Source organism: Phodopus roborovskii, unplaced genomic scaffold (genome assembly GCF_943737965.1).
Source record: "Phodopus roborovskii unplaced genomic scaffold, PHOROB, whole genome shotgun sequence".
Lineage (NCBI taxonomy): Eukaryota > Metazoa > Chordata > Mammalia > Rodentia > Cricetidae > Phodopus > Phodopus roborovskii.
Genome location: NW_026126563.1, coordinates 3,710,608 through 3,730,304, shown reverse-complemented (window position 1 = coordinate 3,730,304; position 19,697 = coordinate 3,710,608). Strand labels below are relative to the sequence as shown.

The window sequence follows — 19,697 nt, the reverse complement described above, 5'->3', positions numbered from 1 at the left end:
GTCCCTCTGTACTGGGAGAAGTGCCGCACGCACAGTCCGGATGGCTGCAGTTTGATTCCACGCTCCCTGGAAGGGGCGGCCCGGGTGTTGCGGACGGTGGTCCCTCGCTGTTACCATTCCTTCTCCCCACACCTCGAAACCTCACTTTAGGAAGCCGGGAGGCGTGCTAAGCTTAGTGGTGCTGAGCATGAGGAGAGGATGGGGTCCATGGGGGCTCGGGGAAGGGCGTGTGCTGTGGCTAGACAGAGGGCGGCAGTCTAGTAAAGAGGGATGATGCGAGGCCATGCGGAGAAGCGAGAGGCTTAGTCTTGGGGAAGAAAAGCGGGAAAGAAAGTGGAAAGGTGGCCAGGGTGGGGAGGTCGCAGAAGCCGGGAACGGATCGCCACGCAGTGCCGGGACTCCCTACGCTGTGCCCCGAGGCCAGTTTCCCCTCCCGCCGCCCCTCCCTCCTCCCTTCCCCGCCCTTTGAGCTGCGGAGCTGCGACCGGAGCGCCGGGCTGGCGATGGCGCGGGCGGCGGGCGCGCGGGGCCGGGCTGCACGATGCGGGCGCTGGCGGCGCGGCGCGCTCCTTGCCTTCGCCGCGTGGACCGCCGGCTGGGTGCTGGCGGCCGCGCTGCTGCTCCGCGTGCACCCGAGCGTCCTCTCGGAGCGCTGCACAGACGAGAAGAGCAGGCGCATCCTGGCCGCGCTGGTAGGTCCCGCCGCCGCATTGCCCACTGTCGCGCGTCTGTGTCGGGTTCCCAGACACCTTCCCCGGGTCCGGGTCACCTGCGATGCTTCAGCATCGTAGCGACCATATCAACCAAGGAAAGGGGTGGCCGGGGGACACCCGCCAAGGGGAGTGAGGTCCCTACGCGTGCGTGAAATACCCAGGCAAACGACTATGGGTCCGCTGTGGGGATCCGGAACAGCTAACCTCCCCTTTCCTCCAGAATTGGTCTTGCATCCCGGGACAGTATTCCGGCAGGAAAGCCCGAGCCTCGGCTCCAGAAGAAAGTTTGCAGGAGATTCCTGGTCCCCGGTGCCTACAGACAGTTCAGGCGGTCAGGTTTGAAGGACACGCCTCCTTCCTGGGCAACCTCGCCCCAGAGGCCACCGCCCTTCGGTGTTTCCACCTGGGCTGCCTAATCGCGGCCACCTGCTCGAACCCTGTGATTGCTGCTTGGGCTCCTTCTCCCGGTGACCCAAAGACAGGCCTGTGGCTGTTTGGAGTCCTGAGGCATGGAGGGAGGCAGACACACGCTAAGAGTCATAGCCAGCCAGGGAGCCAGCTTACTCCTGGTTAACGGTGGTCCCCTAAAGCGAAACGGCCAGCGGATTTTCACCAAGCTGATCCTTAACCTGGCCTGACTGTCTGTGTAGTCCATAGAAACATCGCATCAGCAGAAGCCCGGGTCTTCCTCCCTGAAGTAAAATGCTCACCCCAACCCCCACCCCCGGATTCTGCTTGGGACCTGAGCACAAGCCACCTTCAGTCCTAGTCCTTTGGAAAGGAGGAGAAAGGAGCCTGTACTTTTTCCCTCCCGGTGGGTATTCACGTCCTAAAATACTGACCACCGGCTCTTTTGGTTTGAAATCTCGAAGAAACGCTTTGGGTGTTTTCATTTCAGTACACTTGCTTATAGACGTGTTTTTGTTTGTTGTTTTGTTTTCAGACTGAGAGAATTTCAAAGCGTATTAAGTATTTAAAAAAAACGCTCTTTCAAAGAAAATTGGAAAAATTAAGCAACCAAAGCATGTTTCCAAGCTAAATCGTGCTCCTGTTACCGTGTTAACCTGCTTCCTTGACACAGGGTCGTAGATAGACCTTCTGTCCACCGCTCATTGCTTTACTGAAGTTCTATCAAGTTTTAAGTTGTATGATCTCATTGATTTTTCCTGGTAGCCGTCTAAAAACCCTGCGCTTGTAGAGATCTTCCTTCCCATGTCATTTTGGCCAAACTGCCTGACTAACACAACAACATTTAATAGTTTGGCTAAGACCCAGGTCCTGTTCACAAACTTAATATAATCTTTTAGATTAAAATAGGAAACAAAGCCCATTATTTATTTATTTAGCTTTGGCCATGCTGAGAAAGGCCTAATGGAAATTAAATTGACTGATATAATTTAAGTAATTGGTAGTCATAACTTTCCCAGCATTCCAGGCTGTAAATTAAAACCAATTCTGCTTAGAAGCTTTCCCAATATGTCTTCGATGCAGGGATCATTTTTACCCTGACAGGGAGCTGAGAAGATTGATTCTGTCTTTGACAGCTCTCAATCTTGACTCTTGCCAATTTCTCAAATCTATTTCCACACAGTTTGCTGGAGTCCCAGCTGAACTGCTGTGGGGGACATTGCTGATGCCTTGGATGAGTTCTTCTCACAGCACACAGCTCTCTTTACTGTTGTGTGGTTTCATTCTGAATTTGCTGAGGCCAAACTGAGAAAGTACCCTGACTCAACTTTTACCTAAGACCCTAAATTAGGACAGACTAAAATGCTATCCCAGCCAGGCAGCTGCCAAGCAGAGGTTGGCACTGTGGCTTCTGAGGACGGGATCTGAATCGGGCCTCTGTGCTCTGGCTCCCCAGGCTCTTTGCATTGTGCCTGGCTTTCATCCTACATAATAAAACTGGTTGTTATTTTTCTGACTGGCCTCCAGACTCTCATTAGCTTTCACTCCGAGTACCCAGAGCACACAAGACATTAGAGCCAAAGGGAGGTTCTCTTTGGCAGAGCCCAGAGTCCTGGTGAGTCTGTCTGCCATGCTGTTTCCAGGCTCCAGAGTAGCAGGTGACATGGCTGGCCGGTGGGGATACCATACCTGCAGAATGCAGAATGCAACAGGCAGGTAGTAAAGAGGGATGGGGCGAGGGTCTGGAAATCCTCCTAGGGTCTCCTACACTTGCAAAGACAAGAGTCCTTCAGCTGGACTTGGTTCAAGCCCCGAGTCCTTTGGATTCCCAGCGTATTCCCTTTCTCCATGTGTGTGGCTTTTTTTTTTCCCCCATAGCTGCTGTTTTCAAAGCCTCGAGGATCTCCCCATAGACTGTAGTATGGGTGCTGTGGGATTTAGTTCTGATGCCTATGTTAAGAATCCCCCCCCCCCCAACAGGGCAGGCTTATCTTTTTTTGTGTGATGACAGAGACTGCACAAGTCCCAGAGGCACAGCAGCCTGGGCCTTTGCCCAGAAAGATTTGACAGTAGTGAGCAGCCCTTTCTACAAATGTTCAGCCACATTTGTAGAGGAGGGTTTGCATGAGTGGGGTGTGTGTGTGTGTGTGTGGGTGGGGGACTTCTTGCAGAGAGAATCTGCAACACTCAGTGCAGCTTCTTGGGGGAAGGCCTATTCTCATGAGAGCTGAATTCAGTCAATTATGTAGGAACTTGGTGTTTCCTGTCAGCCTCAGGTGATCCGATCTCAAGTGGTCAGCCCTGGACATGTACATATGAGCAATGCCAAATGGACTCAGTAAGCTGTATATATATGATATATATATATGTATATATATTGTATGTATGTATGTATTGCATGCTATATATATATGTATATATTATAATATTTAAGAAGAGGTCATAAATTTGAGAAGGAAACATGGGAGGAGCTGGAGGGGGAGGGATGTGATGCTGTGTGTTTGGGCACATCCACAAGAAATATAGATTTGGTATGAATTTGTTACCATAGAGCTGTGCCATCCGAGGTGTCAGGGAGATGGCTCAGTTGACAAAGCAGTGTTCTTGCAAGTATGTGAATGTGAGTTTTGTTCCCAGAACCCACTTAAAAAGTCAGGCAGGGTGGTCCATGCTTGGAATCGTAGAGATGGGGAGGGAGAGAAATAGTCCAAATTTTAGTACAGACTTAAACAACTTTTGTTGAAAAAATGGGATAGGCTACTAATAAAATAAAATAAAAATGGCTCTTTAAGCTTGCAATTTCTATGTTGAGCTTATTGGTTTCTTACTTGCTGGACTGTCTTTCTCTGTATCCAACAGACGCAGTCATGCCAAAGCATAGTTTAGCACTAGTAACTAGCCAGCCACAGTCAGGAGAGTTCAGCATCTATAGAAGACAGGTGGGAGCTAAGGGAAGCAAGCATCAGACACAAAGTAGCAGAAGCTTCTCTGCAAGAAATGGGCTTGTGTTCAAAGCATGCATCAGACACAAAGTTACAGTGGCCCAGTCTGTGTAAACGCACTCATGTGTGAGCTAGGGCACATTCTAATGGCCCTTGAGAAGGCTTGGAGGCCTTTGGTCACCCCGCTTCACATCCTTGCTGACACTATGCTTCCCAGCAAGTGCTAATCTCCAGCTGGCATGACCACCAGCCCTCCCACCCTTATACTGTTACAAACCCAGTCATTCACAGAATCTCCTGACTCCTGTTCGGAAATCACCCTCCAATCTGCTGGGGTGAATTTACTGGGCATTTCAATTGTTTTGTGTCATTTGCTGAAACAGATTTGTATATAAAGCAATACGCTGATGGGCCCAACAGAGACAACACTCACAACGTTGTTTAATGAGAGCTGGGAGCAGAGAGAGAGAGAGAGAGAGAGAGAGAGAGAGAGAGAGAGAGCAGGACTGAGGAAGCGTTCTGAGAATTTGATAGAAGTCAGTTGGGAAGCTTGTCCGTGAGATGGGGCAGGAAAATGACTTTTCTGGAGGTGGGGTTTGTTTAAGACAATGTCTCACTATAGACCAGGCTGGCCTCAAGCTTAGGACAACCCTTCTGCTCCAGGTTCCCAGTGCTAGACTTTCCTGTGAGTGTGCTTGTATATGTGTATGTGTGTGTATTTGTGTGCATGTGTGTGCATGTGTATGAGTGTCTGCATGTATATGTGTGTGTATGTGTATGTGTGTGTACATGTGTATTGGATGTGTACATGTGTGTATGTATGAGTGTGTGCATGTGTATATATGTGTATGACTGTATGCATATGCATGTGTATGTGTGTGTACATGTGTAAGTATATTGAATATGTACATGTGTGTATGTATGATTATGTGTGTGTACATGTACATGTGAATGTGTATGTATGAGTGTGTGTGCGCGCGCGTGTGTACGTGCATCCCACAGAGCATGTGTGGAGATCAGAGTGCAGTCTTGGGTGTTGACTCTCACTTTCCACTGTGTTCAAACAGGGTCTCTTCATTGTTTACTAGCGTGAGTACCAGAGACTCTCCTGTTTCTGCCTCCTCCCAGCTGTGGGAGTACCAGGCTACAGATGAGTGCTCTCACTTCTAATGGGGATCTAAACCCAGGTCCTCATGGTTTCGCAACAAGCACTTTGCTCATCAATCACCTTCCAAGTCCTGGAACAGCATTTTTGATCGACTATTGCAGCCTGGCTCAGGCCCATGCTTTAACTGCTCTTCATTCTGAAGCATCCTTTCTGATTCTCTGGATACTTGGTTAGTATCCAGCACTGTTAGTGCTGAGGTCAGCCCATCTTCTCCAAGAAGGAGCCCTGACCTCACTGTCTCATTCGCAAGGAACATTCACAAGGTCTGACTATCGGACCTTGTGACATCTCCCGTGACCCTGGACAATTGTCCTCATTGCACATACTTAGAAACAGGCTGCACAGGGCAAAGTCAAAGCTAGACTGCTGTGTTCCCATCCTGTCCATCTGTCCATGCTGGGCTCTGATGTTACTCTGGAGCTTTCTGTTACGAACTAAGTCTCAGAGCTGGGGTGGGAAGGAGGCCCGTGAGTGCTCAGTCACAAACGGGTTAACTTGGAAAGTTGTCTGTGCTAATTTGTTTGTGGCAAGGTGGGAAGGAAGCCTCCAGGCCTTGCTCCAGACCAGTCTTGACTGGTGTGACTCATGGTTTGTGGCGATGATGGCCGCAGTTTAGAAAGAAGAGTGGGGTCCCGGTGGTCAGCTGCCCTGCCACACACTTTATTCATGAGCAAAGGAGACCAGCTCTGTGGCCCCGTGAGGGCATAGGCAGGACCTGGCTCCTCCTGCACCTTTGCAGCACTGGGAGGTTCTGCAGCTCCCCGGCTCAGGTGCTCAGCTCCCTTACCACACACGCTGCTCTTTCTTTCTCCTTTCTGCCCTGTGCTTCATGCAAGAGCATTTTTCAATTAAGTTACTCATACAGTAGCACCAGGGGAATGCCTGTGGGAATTGATCCAAGACACTTTTGGATGGCACACATCTTCTCTTGTTTAATTTGAAAGGAACTATTAAAAAAAAACTGTTGCATTTTCTTAGCTGGTTCATTATAGCAATGTGAAATCACACACACACACACACACACACACACACACACACACACGCACGCACGCACACACACACACACACACACACACATAGGCACACATGCACATATACACCATTACCACCATGTCTACCATGACCATCACCACCACCACCATCATCAAAGACAAGAACAACAACAACAAAACTCTGGGCATGTGGTGCCATTCTCTAGCTGGGAGATCAGGCCCAGCACTTACTTTCCATTTTAAAATTTTATTTATTTATTTCATGTATATGAGCTTTGACTACATTTATGTACATCTTCCATGTGTGTGCCTGATGCCTGAATGGGAAGTGGGAATTTAAGTCACATGGTTGAGAGGTGCCATGTGGGCTCTAGGGTCTGAACCCAGGTCCTCCACAAGAGCAGCAGGGTGATCTGCGGGCCACAGTGGCCCCAGGATCCCAGACGTCTGCAGAACTCTGTTATAAGAAGGCTAGTAACCTGGAGTTTGTCGAGTGACACCCTCAGTCTGTGTGAGCATTCTAAAAGCCACCATAGCAGGAGAGGAATCTCAGCAGGAAGCCAGTGGGGACAGCAGTTCAGACCTTGAGACTTCACATTTTCCCACTATTGTGAAGTTACTGTCCCAAAGTAGCCTGACAAATCAGGCACCTAAGCGTGGATGTGTTCTTTGAGAACACTTTGTCTTCAGCATCCATTAAAGCCCACACTTTCTTATCGACTGCTCTGTGGTTCCGTAGGGTTTGGAATTCCCACTTTTTTGCAGGGTGCTGCAGGGATGTGGTCAGGGGTCCTCAGGCAGATGTACCGTCAGAGAGGCAAGCATTTGCCTCATCATTTCAGCCACGCTTGACACCACATGTGGCCCAAATGAGTCACGAAAGCGTGTGGTTTCCAGACAGTTTTTGGTTTTGAAGTTATTTGCATCTAAGCACTGGAAGTTTATTTTCCTGACTTTAAGGCACATCTTGCAATGGAGTCAGGAACAATAAAGCTGACTAATGCGAAACAACCCGCCCAGCTCTGAAAGGTAGGAGAGGGGAGGGGTCCGGGGCCCTGACCAGGTAGGTGGCATGCTGGGAACACTGCAGGGCGAGGGCAGACTTCGGGCTGACAGCTATGGGTCCAGTGATTTTTCATGGTGCCACAGTGCAGTGTCCACAGAGATCATTCAGACCTGATAATAAACAAAGCAGAGTGAGAAGACACCGTGAGAGTGATCTTATTCCTTATATGGCCTTAGCTCCTGGGAGTAAGGCCCATGTGGGTTCATATGCTGTAGACACTTTGGGAGAGAAGAGCAGCTGGTATTCGGAAACGTGTGGGATTCGTTTGGGGGCTTAGAAACTATGTTCACCCTGTAACGCACAGAGTCCAGAGCCACGGGTGGTAAAGATGAAAGAACAGAGTTGTGCCCTTCCCTGCCCCTTCCTCTTTGGTGAGGGACAGTCTTCCTAGGGAGCTGTGGTGTGGTAGGGAACGTCACCGCATTCCCCCATCTCTGCTGGCTCTGTCCTGGAGCCTCATGCAGTGTAGAAGGAACTTCCCCATCTGAGGCTCCTGGGTATCTCCCTCACTATGATTGTAGACTGTCTCCTTGCTTCCAGAGCATCACAAGATAGTCCTGCTGGCTCCTTCTGTCCGCCCCGACAGCCAGGAGGCATGCGATCTTGACATCCTGAGGCATGTTAGAAGGTACACACGTAGAGTACACCACCTCATGTTCCAGCCTAGCAAGCACAGGTGTGAGCCTGTTGGAAGGGACAGAAAGAACTGTGGTCAGTCCAAGGGGCCGGTGAGGCTCTGAGGCCTCATCCAACCTAACTGTTCTGGTATGAGAGCGTTAAAAGGCTCTTTTTGAGCCCCCAATGTGCAGTCAAAGTCGAGGGTCATGGCCTGGGTCTTCAGGGTTCAGGTTTCCTCGGGCCCACACAGGTCCATCACAGAGGATGAGCTCCTGGACTCCAGATGCATGGCTCTGAAGGCCAGGTCCTCAGTTCTGTTGAGTGAGATAATCATGACAGGCTTCTCTTCAAACTCAACCCAGGGGCTCCGGACCCTTCTGCGACAGCCCAGTGTCTGTGTGGTAGCTGTGTACACCTTTCCCTGTACTTTGAGTCACCTTGGGTTTCTTATGACCCCTGCAAAGTACTTGCTATCCTGTAGTGTAAATGAAATAGTCTGCACGTGTTCCCTGCAGATGCAATATTTAATCAGAATTTCTAGCAGAGGGCTGGCTGGGGACTCACAGGTCCAGGTGGTTACTCGAAAACCCACCACCCAGTGGCCTCCAACACTCTTGCCCGGGCCATTTTCTCTCCTCTGCTAATTGCAAAGCCTTTGAGTGCAGAATGGCAATGTCCCTTGCCCCCTCTCCCTGCCCTGTCGTGACCCGCTGTTCCCTTTGTTCCAGTGCCGGGACTACCATGGTGGCTGGGTCACCGGTGCCCTGTGCGAGGACCTGTGCGTGGCGGGGAAGCTGCTGTACCAACGCTGCCTGTATTACGAGCGTGGCAAGAAGGTGCTGCAGGCCCAGTGGAGGGGACGGACTGTGGTCCTCAAATCCAAGAGGGAGGCTTTCTCCAGCTTCCCAACCCTCAACCTGCTGGAGGAGGAAGTGGGGCCGGGAGCCCCGGGCATCGCCGAGGCTGAGCTGCTCCTGATGGTGGCTGGGGAGGTCAAGAACACGCTAGGCTTGGAGCTGCCCAACAACAGCATAGGTCCCCTGTGGCCTGCCAGGCAGGGCCCTGGCTGGCGGCAACAGCTGGCCAGTGCGTGGTCACTGCTCCAGCAAGAGGAATACGTGTACTTTAGCCTGCTGCCAGATCTGAGCCGCCACATCCTGCCCGTGCTGGGATCCTGTGGCCACTTTTATGCAGTAGAGTACTTGGCAGCCGGTAGCCCCCACCACAGGGCTCTTTTCCCTCTGGATGATGCTGGCCAGGCACAGGCTATTAGCCACATCGCTCTCAGCTTCCTGGACATGGTGAGCCACTTCGACAGTGGCTTCTCCCACCGCCTCCACCTCTGTGATGTCAAGCCTGAGAACTTTGCCATCAAGAGGGACTTCACGGTAAGTGGACGCAGGCTGCGGCGTTTGCTCTGGCCTGTGTGGGAGGGAATGCGGTGCTGGCTCAGAAAGGAGCCAGTGTAACTTTGGGCAGCCTTGTGGCTCCGGGTCACTCCCCACATCCTTGTCAGGATTTAAATAGATGTATCTGCTTCAGGGAAGGAAGGAGCCAGCCGGAGGCAGAGGCCAGGCAGGAAGTGCCTCGTTTTCTCGAGGGCAGCTCTGATGGCTAGTTAGTGCTGGTCCAGGATCTGTGTGGTCTGCGGACCGTAGTTCCTGCACTGCAGATGGAGGGGAGAACAGCCCGTTCTTCCAGGCATTTTGTGTCCACATCACCAGCATGCCCAGATAGTCAGTGCCTTCAAACGTTGCTCTTCAGGAGAGATTCTAGTCAGTTTCAGGTCCGCAATGCCACCTCTAGAGAGGCATGCGCAGTTCTGGTGCTTGCGAACAGGGAAGACCCCAGGAGAGGGGGGATGTCCGACCCTGCAGCTCTTGCAGAAGGAAGGTGCACTTTTATCCTCAACAATGGGGCTCTGCCACGGCACCAGAGATCGGAGTGGCGGATAAGAAGTGGCGAGAGAGACATGAATGTTTTATAAGACAGTAACAGACTCCTTCCCCTCGGGGCTAGAAAGTATTGCTGAGCTTCTTAAGCGTGGCCTCATTGCCTCCCTGGACAGGTGCTGGCCGCAGTGGGCAAAGCTAGGCAGTCGGGAGGGCTGTTGTTTGGTTACTCACTCCTGCAGCGACTTGGTGATGCTCGTTGTGGGGGCAGACTCATAGTGGAGCAAGGATCTTCATCCTGGTTAGGGCATTGAGGGCCAAACAAGTTATTGCTGGGCCATGGGATTTCATGGCAGGCAGCACGGGATCGGTGTGGACCTTCTTAAAGCGGGTTGAAATCTAGGAAACTAAATTTGCCTTCACCGTCATGTATAGTCAAGTTTTTGTCCTTGCCTTCACTGTGTCCTCCAAATGCCTTGGAGGGGGATGAAAATACAGGGGAAGCTTTAAATGGGAAAAGATGATGGAGCTGGAGGGAGTTCTGGTGGCTTTCAAAAGGCTCTGGGAGGCTCCAGCAGGTCACTCTGAGGATGCTCAGTTTTGCACCATGTCCTTGTTGTCCGTTCCCCAGTGCCTCTCAGAGGAAGGCCCTAGTATGGCATCCCACCAGCTGCTGCTCGGGAGCCCATTGCCGTTCCGGCCCAGGCTTCCCAGCTTAGGGCGCAGAAGCATGCAGCAGAAAGACAGCCAGGTGTCCCCTCTTCCAAAAAAGTCATTTAAAGCATGGCTATAGCCATTGTGAGTTCTGGGGTCATAGCCACCTGAGATGGGTACATAACCACCTGGGCCTTAGGGATATTGGAATATGTAGAATGCTGTCCTTTGGGCATGACGGCCATTGTCCCCTTGAGCTCTCAATAGCTGTGATTACCTGCGTCAGAGAACAATATTGGCTCCATTTGTGATGCACAGTGGAGAAGAGGGAGGAGCTTGTGAAGTATACATGAGTCTCCACTCCTCCCTGAAGATTTATTACTGATTATCCTTATCTGATAACTTGCTAGCAACTTCAAATTCCATTTACTTGTTTCTTTTGTGTGTGGGAATCATGAATATCACAGCACATGCAGAGGGTTCAATGTCAACTTGTAGTCCATTTTGTCTTCAATGCCATGTAGGTTGAATTCAGGTCCTAGGTTTGGTGACAAGTGCCTTTTTGCCTGCTCATCCATTTTACCAGCTCTGAAATGTAAATTCTTGCACCGCACCTCAGATATACCAAATCTGAGACTCTGGAGAGGGCCGAGGCAGCACCTGTGATCCAATCCAATACTTACGAAGACCTAGGAAGATGGTGAATTCAAGGCCAGCCTGGCCTACATGATGAGCTCCTGCCTCAAAAACCTGCAAGCAAGCTAACAGACCAGGCATCTTCTTGGTGGCTCTGGTCTGAGTTCAAGTTTGGGAACCCCCTGCATCCTGCTTCCAGAAAGTAGGTTCTGGCTGAGCCTCTGCCCTGAGGAGAGGGAGGGGTTGTTATAGATGAAGCACAAGAATGGAAGATTCCAGGTCTCCCTGTGCAGGCCTTCGGGTGCTATTCGGTAATTGCAAATGAACAAGCGGAAAGGAGGGTAACTGGAATCACACAGGCAGGACTTGGAAGCAGTGAGGCGCTCTCTGCTCAAGAGAGGGTTGTCGACAGTGTTTCCAGCGCAGTGCCCAGAGGAGGTTTGAGCAGAGGACACCACTTGGGTCATTTTGTGCAAGATGAAGTCAGCAATCCTCCTGATGTGGAGAGAGATGAAGGAGGGCTTCCTGCTTCTGTTGCTGCTGTTCATACTTTAGGTACACAGGAGCTGCCGTTCATTCTAGGCTACATAGCATAAAATAAAAAGTAGGTCTGACTCTCACTGGGAAAGGAGAGGGACAGTTTCACAAATGGGGCTGAGGAGGAACACAGAGGCTGGGGAGAAGGCCAGAAATCCAGGGAGAGCATGGTTCTTGCCCTGGCAATAAACTATAAAGGCAGTGGGTTCATTAGCGCTGTTATCATTAATTTAAAAAATGAGTTGTTTTATTAACTTATGTGTATGGATGTTTTGGCTGATATATGCCTGTGCACCGCTTAAAATCTTTTCTGGTTCATTTGACGTCTATGAGTGTTTTGCCTGCAGGTATGTGTGTGAACCATGTATGTTCCTGGTGCCCATAGAGGTCAGAAGAAGGCATCAGATTTCTTGGAACTGGAGTTATGGATACTTGTGAGCCACTATGTGGTGATGGGAACCAAACCTGGGTTTTCTGAAAGGGTAACAGTTGCTCTTAACTGGCAGGCCGTCTCTCCAGCCCCTAGTTCTTATTCATACTTAGTTTTTAACCAAGCTAAATGATGATATTTGTTATTAATTTTGACCAGAAATGAGACAGGAAAGATGGATAAGTTGTATAGTCTTGGGATGTAACTCAATGGTAAACTCAAACCTGGCACGCACGCCGATCTGGGTTTGACTCTTAGCATCGAGAAAGAAAAAAAGGAAAACACCCACTTTTAATTAGGACTAGGGTGTGGCTCAGCGGTAGAATGCTTACCAGGCTTCTCTGATGCCCCTGGGTTCCCCAGTATCTCCCCCAAAATAGCAACAAAAGGAGAGGACACCAGGTGGAAAGGGGAAATGTTGGAGGGTGTATGTGGGGGGGGTGTAAGAAGGGAGAAGAGGGGTTTATATGATCAAGACACACAGTACAAATGCATGCAATTGTCAAAGACTAAATAAAAAGATGTTATAAAAAATTCAATCCCCCCCCCAGACAAACAAACAAAGACCAATTGCTTGCCATGCCTGAGTTCATTATTAGGCAGAGACTGTGAGAGAGGGAGAAATCCTCTTTGCTTTATTCTGATCATTCTGTACACGTTTGAAAATAATATGATGTCTTTTCTGCTGCTTCATTGACAATCCCTGGGAAGCCAGTGCACTTCCAGCATCGACACTGAGTGAAAAAAACAAAACAAAACAAAACAAAGCAAAACAAGAGAATAGAATCAGTGATCACGCCTCCCGAAGCCAAATAATACCAGCAAAGGAGCCCTCTCTGAGATGCTACAGGGCAGGGCGGGAGGGGTGGCTGACATTTTCACAATGGCCTGTGAGGGCTCGGGACACCAGTTCCATCAAAGATGCCCCGTTATACAACGGCTTCTTATCTTGAAGCAATCAGCTGTTGAACTTGGGCTGACTCCAGATTCTAGCAGATTTGAGCTCACTTATTTGGGAGGTGGGGGGTGTGGAAATCCAGGTGTTGAAGGGAAATCTGCATAATTTATGTTATTCCCTTTTGGTTTTTGAAGCCTATTTGGTTGGAAGCCAGAAGGATAAACTTGAAATTCCAGCAGTCCCAGAGTTCTTACTCTGACAGTGGAATTCGGGGTTGATGCTGTTTGGTCTGGGTTTATACAAGATGGTTCTCATTTCCACTGCCATTTTCCCACGCCCCGCTGGTCAGGTGACTTGGGTACCAGATGTGCCATAAACAGAGCAGCTTGTGACTGCTCCTAGTTTTGGGGCCCAATTATCTGTCTCTCATTGCATTCACAATCCCCACCATGAGAGGTGTGAAGAAATGCGAAACGTAGCATAGTCAAAACAAACATAAATAAGTGGATGGTTGGGGCTGTGTCTGATGCCCAACAGTGACTGTCACCCTACAGTCAGTCCTACAGTCTTTCACAGAAGCCAGCACAGCCTTAAGCTGAACATGTCTGCAAGGACTCAAGGACGTCTGGCCCACTACTGTGTATTTGCCCTTGGGCAGATGGAAAGCTCGTTGTTAATCATTGTGACCGAGGATTATTGTTTCAAAGTCTCTGATGTTACGATCCTTACTTTTGTCTTATGTGTTGTGTTGTTCACGTGTGTGTGTGTGTGTGTGTGTGTGTGTGTGTGTGTGTGTGTAGGACAGTGTCATTCCTGAGGAGCTGTGCACCTTTAACATTATATCATCATCATCATCATCATCATTTTATACCGTAGATTTGGCCACTGAGCCCCCGGGGGATCTATTTGTTTTTGCTTCCACAGCTCTGGAATTGCAGTGTGTTTTACTTGTTTACATTTAGATGTGAGTTCTGGGGATTGAACTCTGAGTTACTGAGTTGCCTTTTCAGCTCTGTCATTTTTGACTTTCAGAGTTTTCCCTTCCCCAAACTCTTTAAATTAACTCACCAGTATTTTACCTGTATCTTTCTGTGACAACACTTTGCGGTTTTATTCTCAAATATCAGTATTTTTTGGAGGAGCGTCTCCGATTGTTTTCGTTATTCTCGTTAGCAAATGTCATAGTCAGAAAAGAAAGAGAAGAGGATGCTGGACAGATGGCTTAGTGGTTGAGGGTGCCAATCTCTTCTGGAGGGCCTGATTTCGGCTCCCAGAGCCCAGGTCAGGCAACACAGAACGACCTGTAACCCAGCATCAGGAGGGCCAGCGTCCCCTTTTAGCCTCCCAGGTACTTGCACACAGGTGGCATACATGCACATAAGCACACACATACACATAAGTACAAAATAAAAAACCTTTAAAAAGCAACAAAGAAAATTCATTTTAAGGTATGCTGCCTTTAACGTCCAGAGAGGGTCCAAAGATGAAGGTGATATGGATGGTTACTGTCCCAAATCCTAGGCTGAAGTTAGTGACATCAAGGGATGTTTCACAGTAAAACTTTGGGATGGTTTCTATGTTACCAGCTGTGCCAAAGGAAGCACTTAGGAATGCTCTGGGGGACATAAGCCATTTCTCAGGGCACGGCCTGACAGGTGGGCTCCACGGTCACCTTCCACATGAGGACAGGAAAGGGGGCCCCTGCTATTATTTGATTGGTGCCCATGCCATCATTATTGCCATGTGTCTCTGATTTCAGGTGGTCGCTATCGACGTAGACATGGCATTTTTTGAGCCCAAGATGAAGGAAATCCTTGAGCAAAACTGCACAGGGGACGAAGACTGCAACTTCTTCGACTGTTTTTCCAAGTGTGATTTGCGAGTGAACAAGTGTGGAGCCCAGCGTGTCAACAGCAACCTGCAGGTGAATGGCCCTGAGAGCTGAGGAGATGATGTCTGCCTCTGCATGCCTCTGGGCTCATTGCATCCCACCAGGGCGGGATGAGGGAGCTCTTAACCATTCATTACTTCTTTGTTTCTTACTATCTGGGTGGTGGTTGCTCAAGTGGCCGGCGGGGTCTGCTGGGGGGAGGTCCCCCTGCAGCTCTACCTGAGGATGCCTCTAAAAGGTTGTTTGCAAGTTCTAGTAGAGGGATGCAGCTACTTGCATGCTGTCGGCCGAAGAATGGTCTTCCTTCTCTCTGGGAAGGTTGGCCAGATCACAGCTGCAAGCAGGATGCACATGGGGTGGTGAAGTAGGAAGGGGACACTTGCCTAGGGGACAGATCAGCCTCATCAACCCTGGTGATCGGTGAGGAGGGATGTTCTCAGCAAAATGGCCAATGTCTGTAAATTCTCACACGAAGAGAAGGAGAGTCCAGGCAGGCTAAGACCCACGATGCAAGGCAGTGGGAGGCCAACAGGTAAGGCTGGGCAGACACAATCGTGGACAGGCAGCAGGGGCTGTCACAGGGAGAAGAAAGATGTGGATCCAAGAGGTCAGAAATGAGCAGATGGCTACAGGCAGGAATTGCCTGTAGCTTTGTCAGTCAGAGGGCAGAGGTAGGGAGACTCCAAGCCCAGGGTTGAGCTTCTCTCCCATCAGTTGGAAACCATTCCTGCTCTTTGGCAGAACTGTCCCCTTCTACCCTCATCTGAAGCTTTCAAATGGATGTGTGAACTTGGGCCCCCAAGTGCCCAGTGCTGAGGTCAACCAGAGGGATGTCCAAGCTGCTTCCGAGGGTGGCTCACCCCACTGCTGCGGCCTCTTTTCTGTGCCCTTGCCTAATAAATTCTACCTATTAATTAATCTGTCATTCAGTCTACTCCCCCAGCCACGCCTCCCTCTAGTCCATCCTCCCAAGGGGGCAAAACCGTTTAAGCCGGGGGCTCAGAAAAGCACAGTGTGGGCTTTCATGCCAGGGACGAGAGACCGAGAGACTGAGGTAGCTTGGCTATCAATCAGGTGGACCCACCGAGGCCAGGCCAAAGCCCTGGTTCTACTGCCAGAGTCTATGCAGACTGATGCATTAAGTGTCAGAATAACCGGGTGTTTCCACCTCCAGAAGGCTCTCTGATGATGTGGGCTTTTGGGGTGCCCTTCCACGCAGACCTACCCCTTGGTGAACCCGGGATACCTCTGCCTTTGAGCCACGAAGACAATATGGTTTTCACCTGAGTCCCACCGTCTTTGATCTTATCCACATGTCTTGCATTAAGAGAAGCTACGGACTGACAAAAATGACTCCCTGGGTAGTAAAGTCACTTGCCAAGCCCAACTCTATGGTTTTGACTCCTGAAACTCACATAATGGAGAGAATTGACTCCTGGGAACTGTCCTCTGACCTACACACACACACACACACACTCATACACACACACCACACACACACACACACACCACATACACACCACACACACCACACACACCACACACACACACACACACACACACACACACACACACACACACACACCGCACATATTAAAAAAATAAACAAAGAGAGATAACTAAGTTTATATCATCAGGACACAGTGGGCTCTTACAGATTGGTTGAGAAGCAAGTGGAACCTTGAACCAAAGAAAAACTGGCCGGAGAGGACAGAACAGCTGAAGGATCATCATTAAAAGATGTAATTGAACTTTTGCTAATCAAAACTCAACAGCAGTATGCTTTTGCCAGCTGGGAATACTCATTAAAATTCTACTAATTGATAGTTGAAGCTTCAGGGAGGTAGATGAATGACTCCACACTCATGTCCTCTAAATAGTATTTTATTGGAAAGACACTTTGTTGTATTAGTCAGCTTTCGGTCACTGTGGCGAAACGCCCAATTCAATGGGCTTATAATGAAGGAAATGTTTGGTCACGATTCCAGAGGGTTCAGTCCATGGGCCACAGCATGCTGGCTGTGTGGCAGAGAACAGCTATTTAATCTCATAGTGGGTGGGAAGCAGAGAGGGAGAGGAGAAAGAGAGAGACCCCCATCCCAGGCTCCCTTGCTAAGGGCGAGAGACCTCCATCCCAGGCTCCCTTGCTAAGGGCGAGAGACCTCCATCCCAGGCTCCCTTGCTAAGGGCGAGAGACCTCCATCCCAGGCTCTCTTGCTAAGGGCGAGAGACCTCCATCCCAGGCTCCCTTGCTAAGAGGGAGAGAAGAGACCCCCATCCCAGGCTCCCTTGCTAAGAGGGAAAGAGACCTCCATCCCAGGATCCCTTGCAAGGCTAACACTGATGACCTCACTCATTCATATCTCTTCATGGCCTCCACCGCATCCTAATAGCACGCAGGCTGGTGGGCAAGCCTTCAGCAGATGGATCTCTGAGGCACACTTCAGATGTAATCCGTTTGCTGGACTGCTAAGTTCAGATTCAGTTTCTTAGAGCATTCCGAGGAGCCATGCCCTGTCAGGGGAGCCCCGTGTTGGGCTTACTTGTTACTCAGCAGCTCCTGCCTGTGACTGCTGGGGAGGACCAACGCTAGGTATAACTTTCTAGAAATTTAAAGTTTGCACAGGAAAAGGGTGATTGCTAGTCAGAAGAGGACTTTCTTTCTTCCTTTCTTTCTTCCTTTTTGGAAGGATTGGGACGTATAAATCAAAGGTCTGGTTTTTTTTTTTGTTTGTTTGTTTGTTTTTTGAAACAAGTCTTCTCCCTGTAACAGCCCCAGCTGTCCTTGAACTGGCTTTGTATAAAGGAGTTTGGTAAATGAACCTGACAGAAAGTAAAGTTAAGCACTTCTCCGTGCTCCCAGGCAGTGCTCCCACTGAGGGGTTGGGAACCTCGAAACCTGTAGGCAAATAATATGTGACCAGTCTGAGGAGCCCTGATTCTTCACTGGATTCCGTGGCCTGTTTATTAGCAGTAAAGCCTATGCAACAGTGGCTTTTTCTTTGTTCTTCTTTCCCTAAAATCAAGTAGTTCAAAAGCTTCTTACAGGGCCCTGTGCCTGTCCAGCTTCCCCTGGAATATCCGTTTCCTCCTGGGCCTCCAAAAGACTGTCAAGATAAAGGCTATTTGCAGGCTACTTTTTACTGGTGTTCTGTGGAGTCTCAGGACACTGCTGTAGGCAACTGTTGTCGTTATGATTGCCCTTGTGAGTGGGACAGTCCTTCCTGTGAGGGGCAAAGCGAGCATGGGCCAACTCCTTACTTGACAGCCCCTGCTTTTGGCTCTGCAGGGGTTCCTTTTTGGAGATCTGGAGGGTTCCGGTCCCTCCAGATCTGCAGAGGGACCTACTTCTGACATGGCAATAGCTGCCTGTGATTGGTTCCTGCTTTTCTTTGGAAATAGGTTTAATCTTTTTTTTGAAGCATCACCCAGAATTTTCTCCCTCTGCTTTGGGGCTGGAAATGGAATTTTCTGCTTCAGAGGGAGGAAGCCTCTGGCTCTTTCAGGAAACTCCTGCTCAGTGTTACGGTTCTCTCTGTAAGGGTTCCCCAAACGAGGCAAGGAAAGGGTGTCCCTGAGACCTAGGAGATGCCAAGAATGGCTTGCTTCCATGAATTAACCTCTCGCTTTCCCCCCTCAGGTCATCTGTGATAAAATATTTCGACACTGGTTCTCCTCAGCTCACAGGAGCCCCGCTGTCTCCCCGCAGCTGCGGCTGCAGCTACAACAGGCTGTTCAGGAGTGTGCTCACCACGGGGGCCGCTCGGGAAACTCCAGGACTGCCTCCTCCAGTGTGTTCTGGAAGCTTCGATGGCTCCTGCAGGCCACTCTGAGAGAGCTACGGGAGGTGGAGAAGTAGCTGCCTTAGCCATCACCGGTGCACAGGGGAAGTGACCTTTGAGTGATTTCTTCTGTAGCTGCCATGCAAATGTGTTGTCTGCACCGTTGACGTGGTCTCCTGATGTGTGCAATTGACTTCCCCTTCCCTGGCTGTGATGTGGACCAGCCTTTCTCCTGCCCAGCTTGGTTCCGTCTTATTTGGTGCTGACTTCTGTCCTGACACTTCCTCAGACATGAGCAAAATGGAGGGGATTTGGAGGGCTTGACTTGTGCAGTTGCTAGTGTGCAAACCTCTGAGGAGAGTAAGCGCACCTCGCCATTAGCGACAGAAGGCTCCCGTTAGCCATTAGCAAGCTAATGTGTGAGCATACAGATGAGTGCATTTGCAGATAAATGTGCGCATATGTGTACACCCAGAGTGTGTGAACTTGTCTGTATATATGAATGTGTACTGTGTATATATGAGTATGTCTACATGTATAAATACACATGGGTTGTGTGTTCATGAGTGGGTTGCGCGCATAGTTTCACAATTATGAGTGTTCCTGTGTGTGTGTGTGTGTAGATGAATGAGTCAGTCTGCCTGTGAATCTGTGCGCATGGATGAATCAATGTGAGTACATGCAGGGCTGTATGCATACACGGGTGTACACATATGAAGTGAGTGTGTTGGCACATAGAGCCTGTGTGGAGGGGTGGCTTTCTAAATGTGTCCCCTAGGAATCTTGCTGGCAGAGAAGCGTCACTTTTCTCCTGTAATTAAATGCAATAAAACGCTGTGTCTTTGGGAGCATGATTTGCACTGGAGGGTATGTGGGGTAGCACCTTTTAGTGCTTTTCATTTTGTGGGATTTTAGGGGGAGCACTTTACCAGGCATCACAGCGCATCTTCCTTCTGAGCAGGGACCACGTGTCTGCAGAACGCAGTGTGTCTTGCCATCAGGTAGACAGTTAAGTGGAGTGCTGGCTGGGGTGAGCTCTGGCCACAAACAGCTGGGGAATGGATGGTTTG

The 19,697-nt window shown here is 49.8% G+C and overlaps 1 protein-coding gene across 1 annotated transcript; it reads left to right on the top strand.

Moving 5' to 3' along the window:
* The first annotated feature begins 391 nt into the window (after window positions 1–391).
* Dipk1c (divergent protein kinase domain 1C) lies at window positions 392–18,705 on the top strand. The gene is made up of 4 exons (XM_051202106.1): window positions 392–692; window positions 8,636–9,295; window positions 14,714–14,878; window positions 18,486–18,705. Exons 1-4 carry the CDS (start codon window positions 504–506, stop codon window positions 18,702–18,704), a joined length of 1,233 nt encoding a protein of 410 aa, XP_051058063.1. The 5' UTR covers window positions 392–503; the 3' UTR covers window position 18,705.
* Window positions 18,706–19,697: the final 992 nt, after the last annotated feature.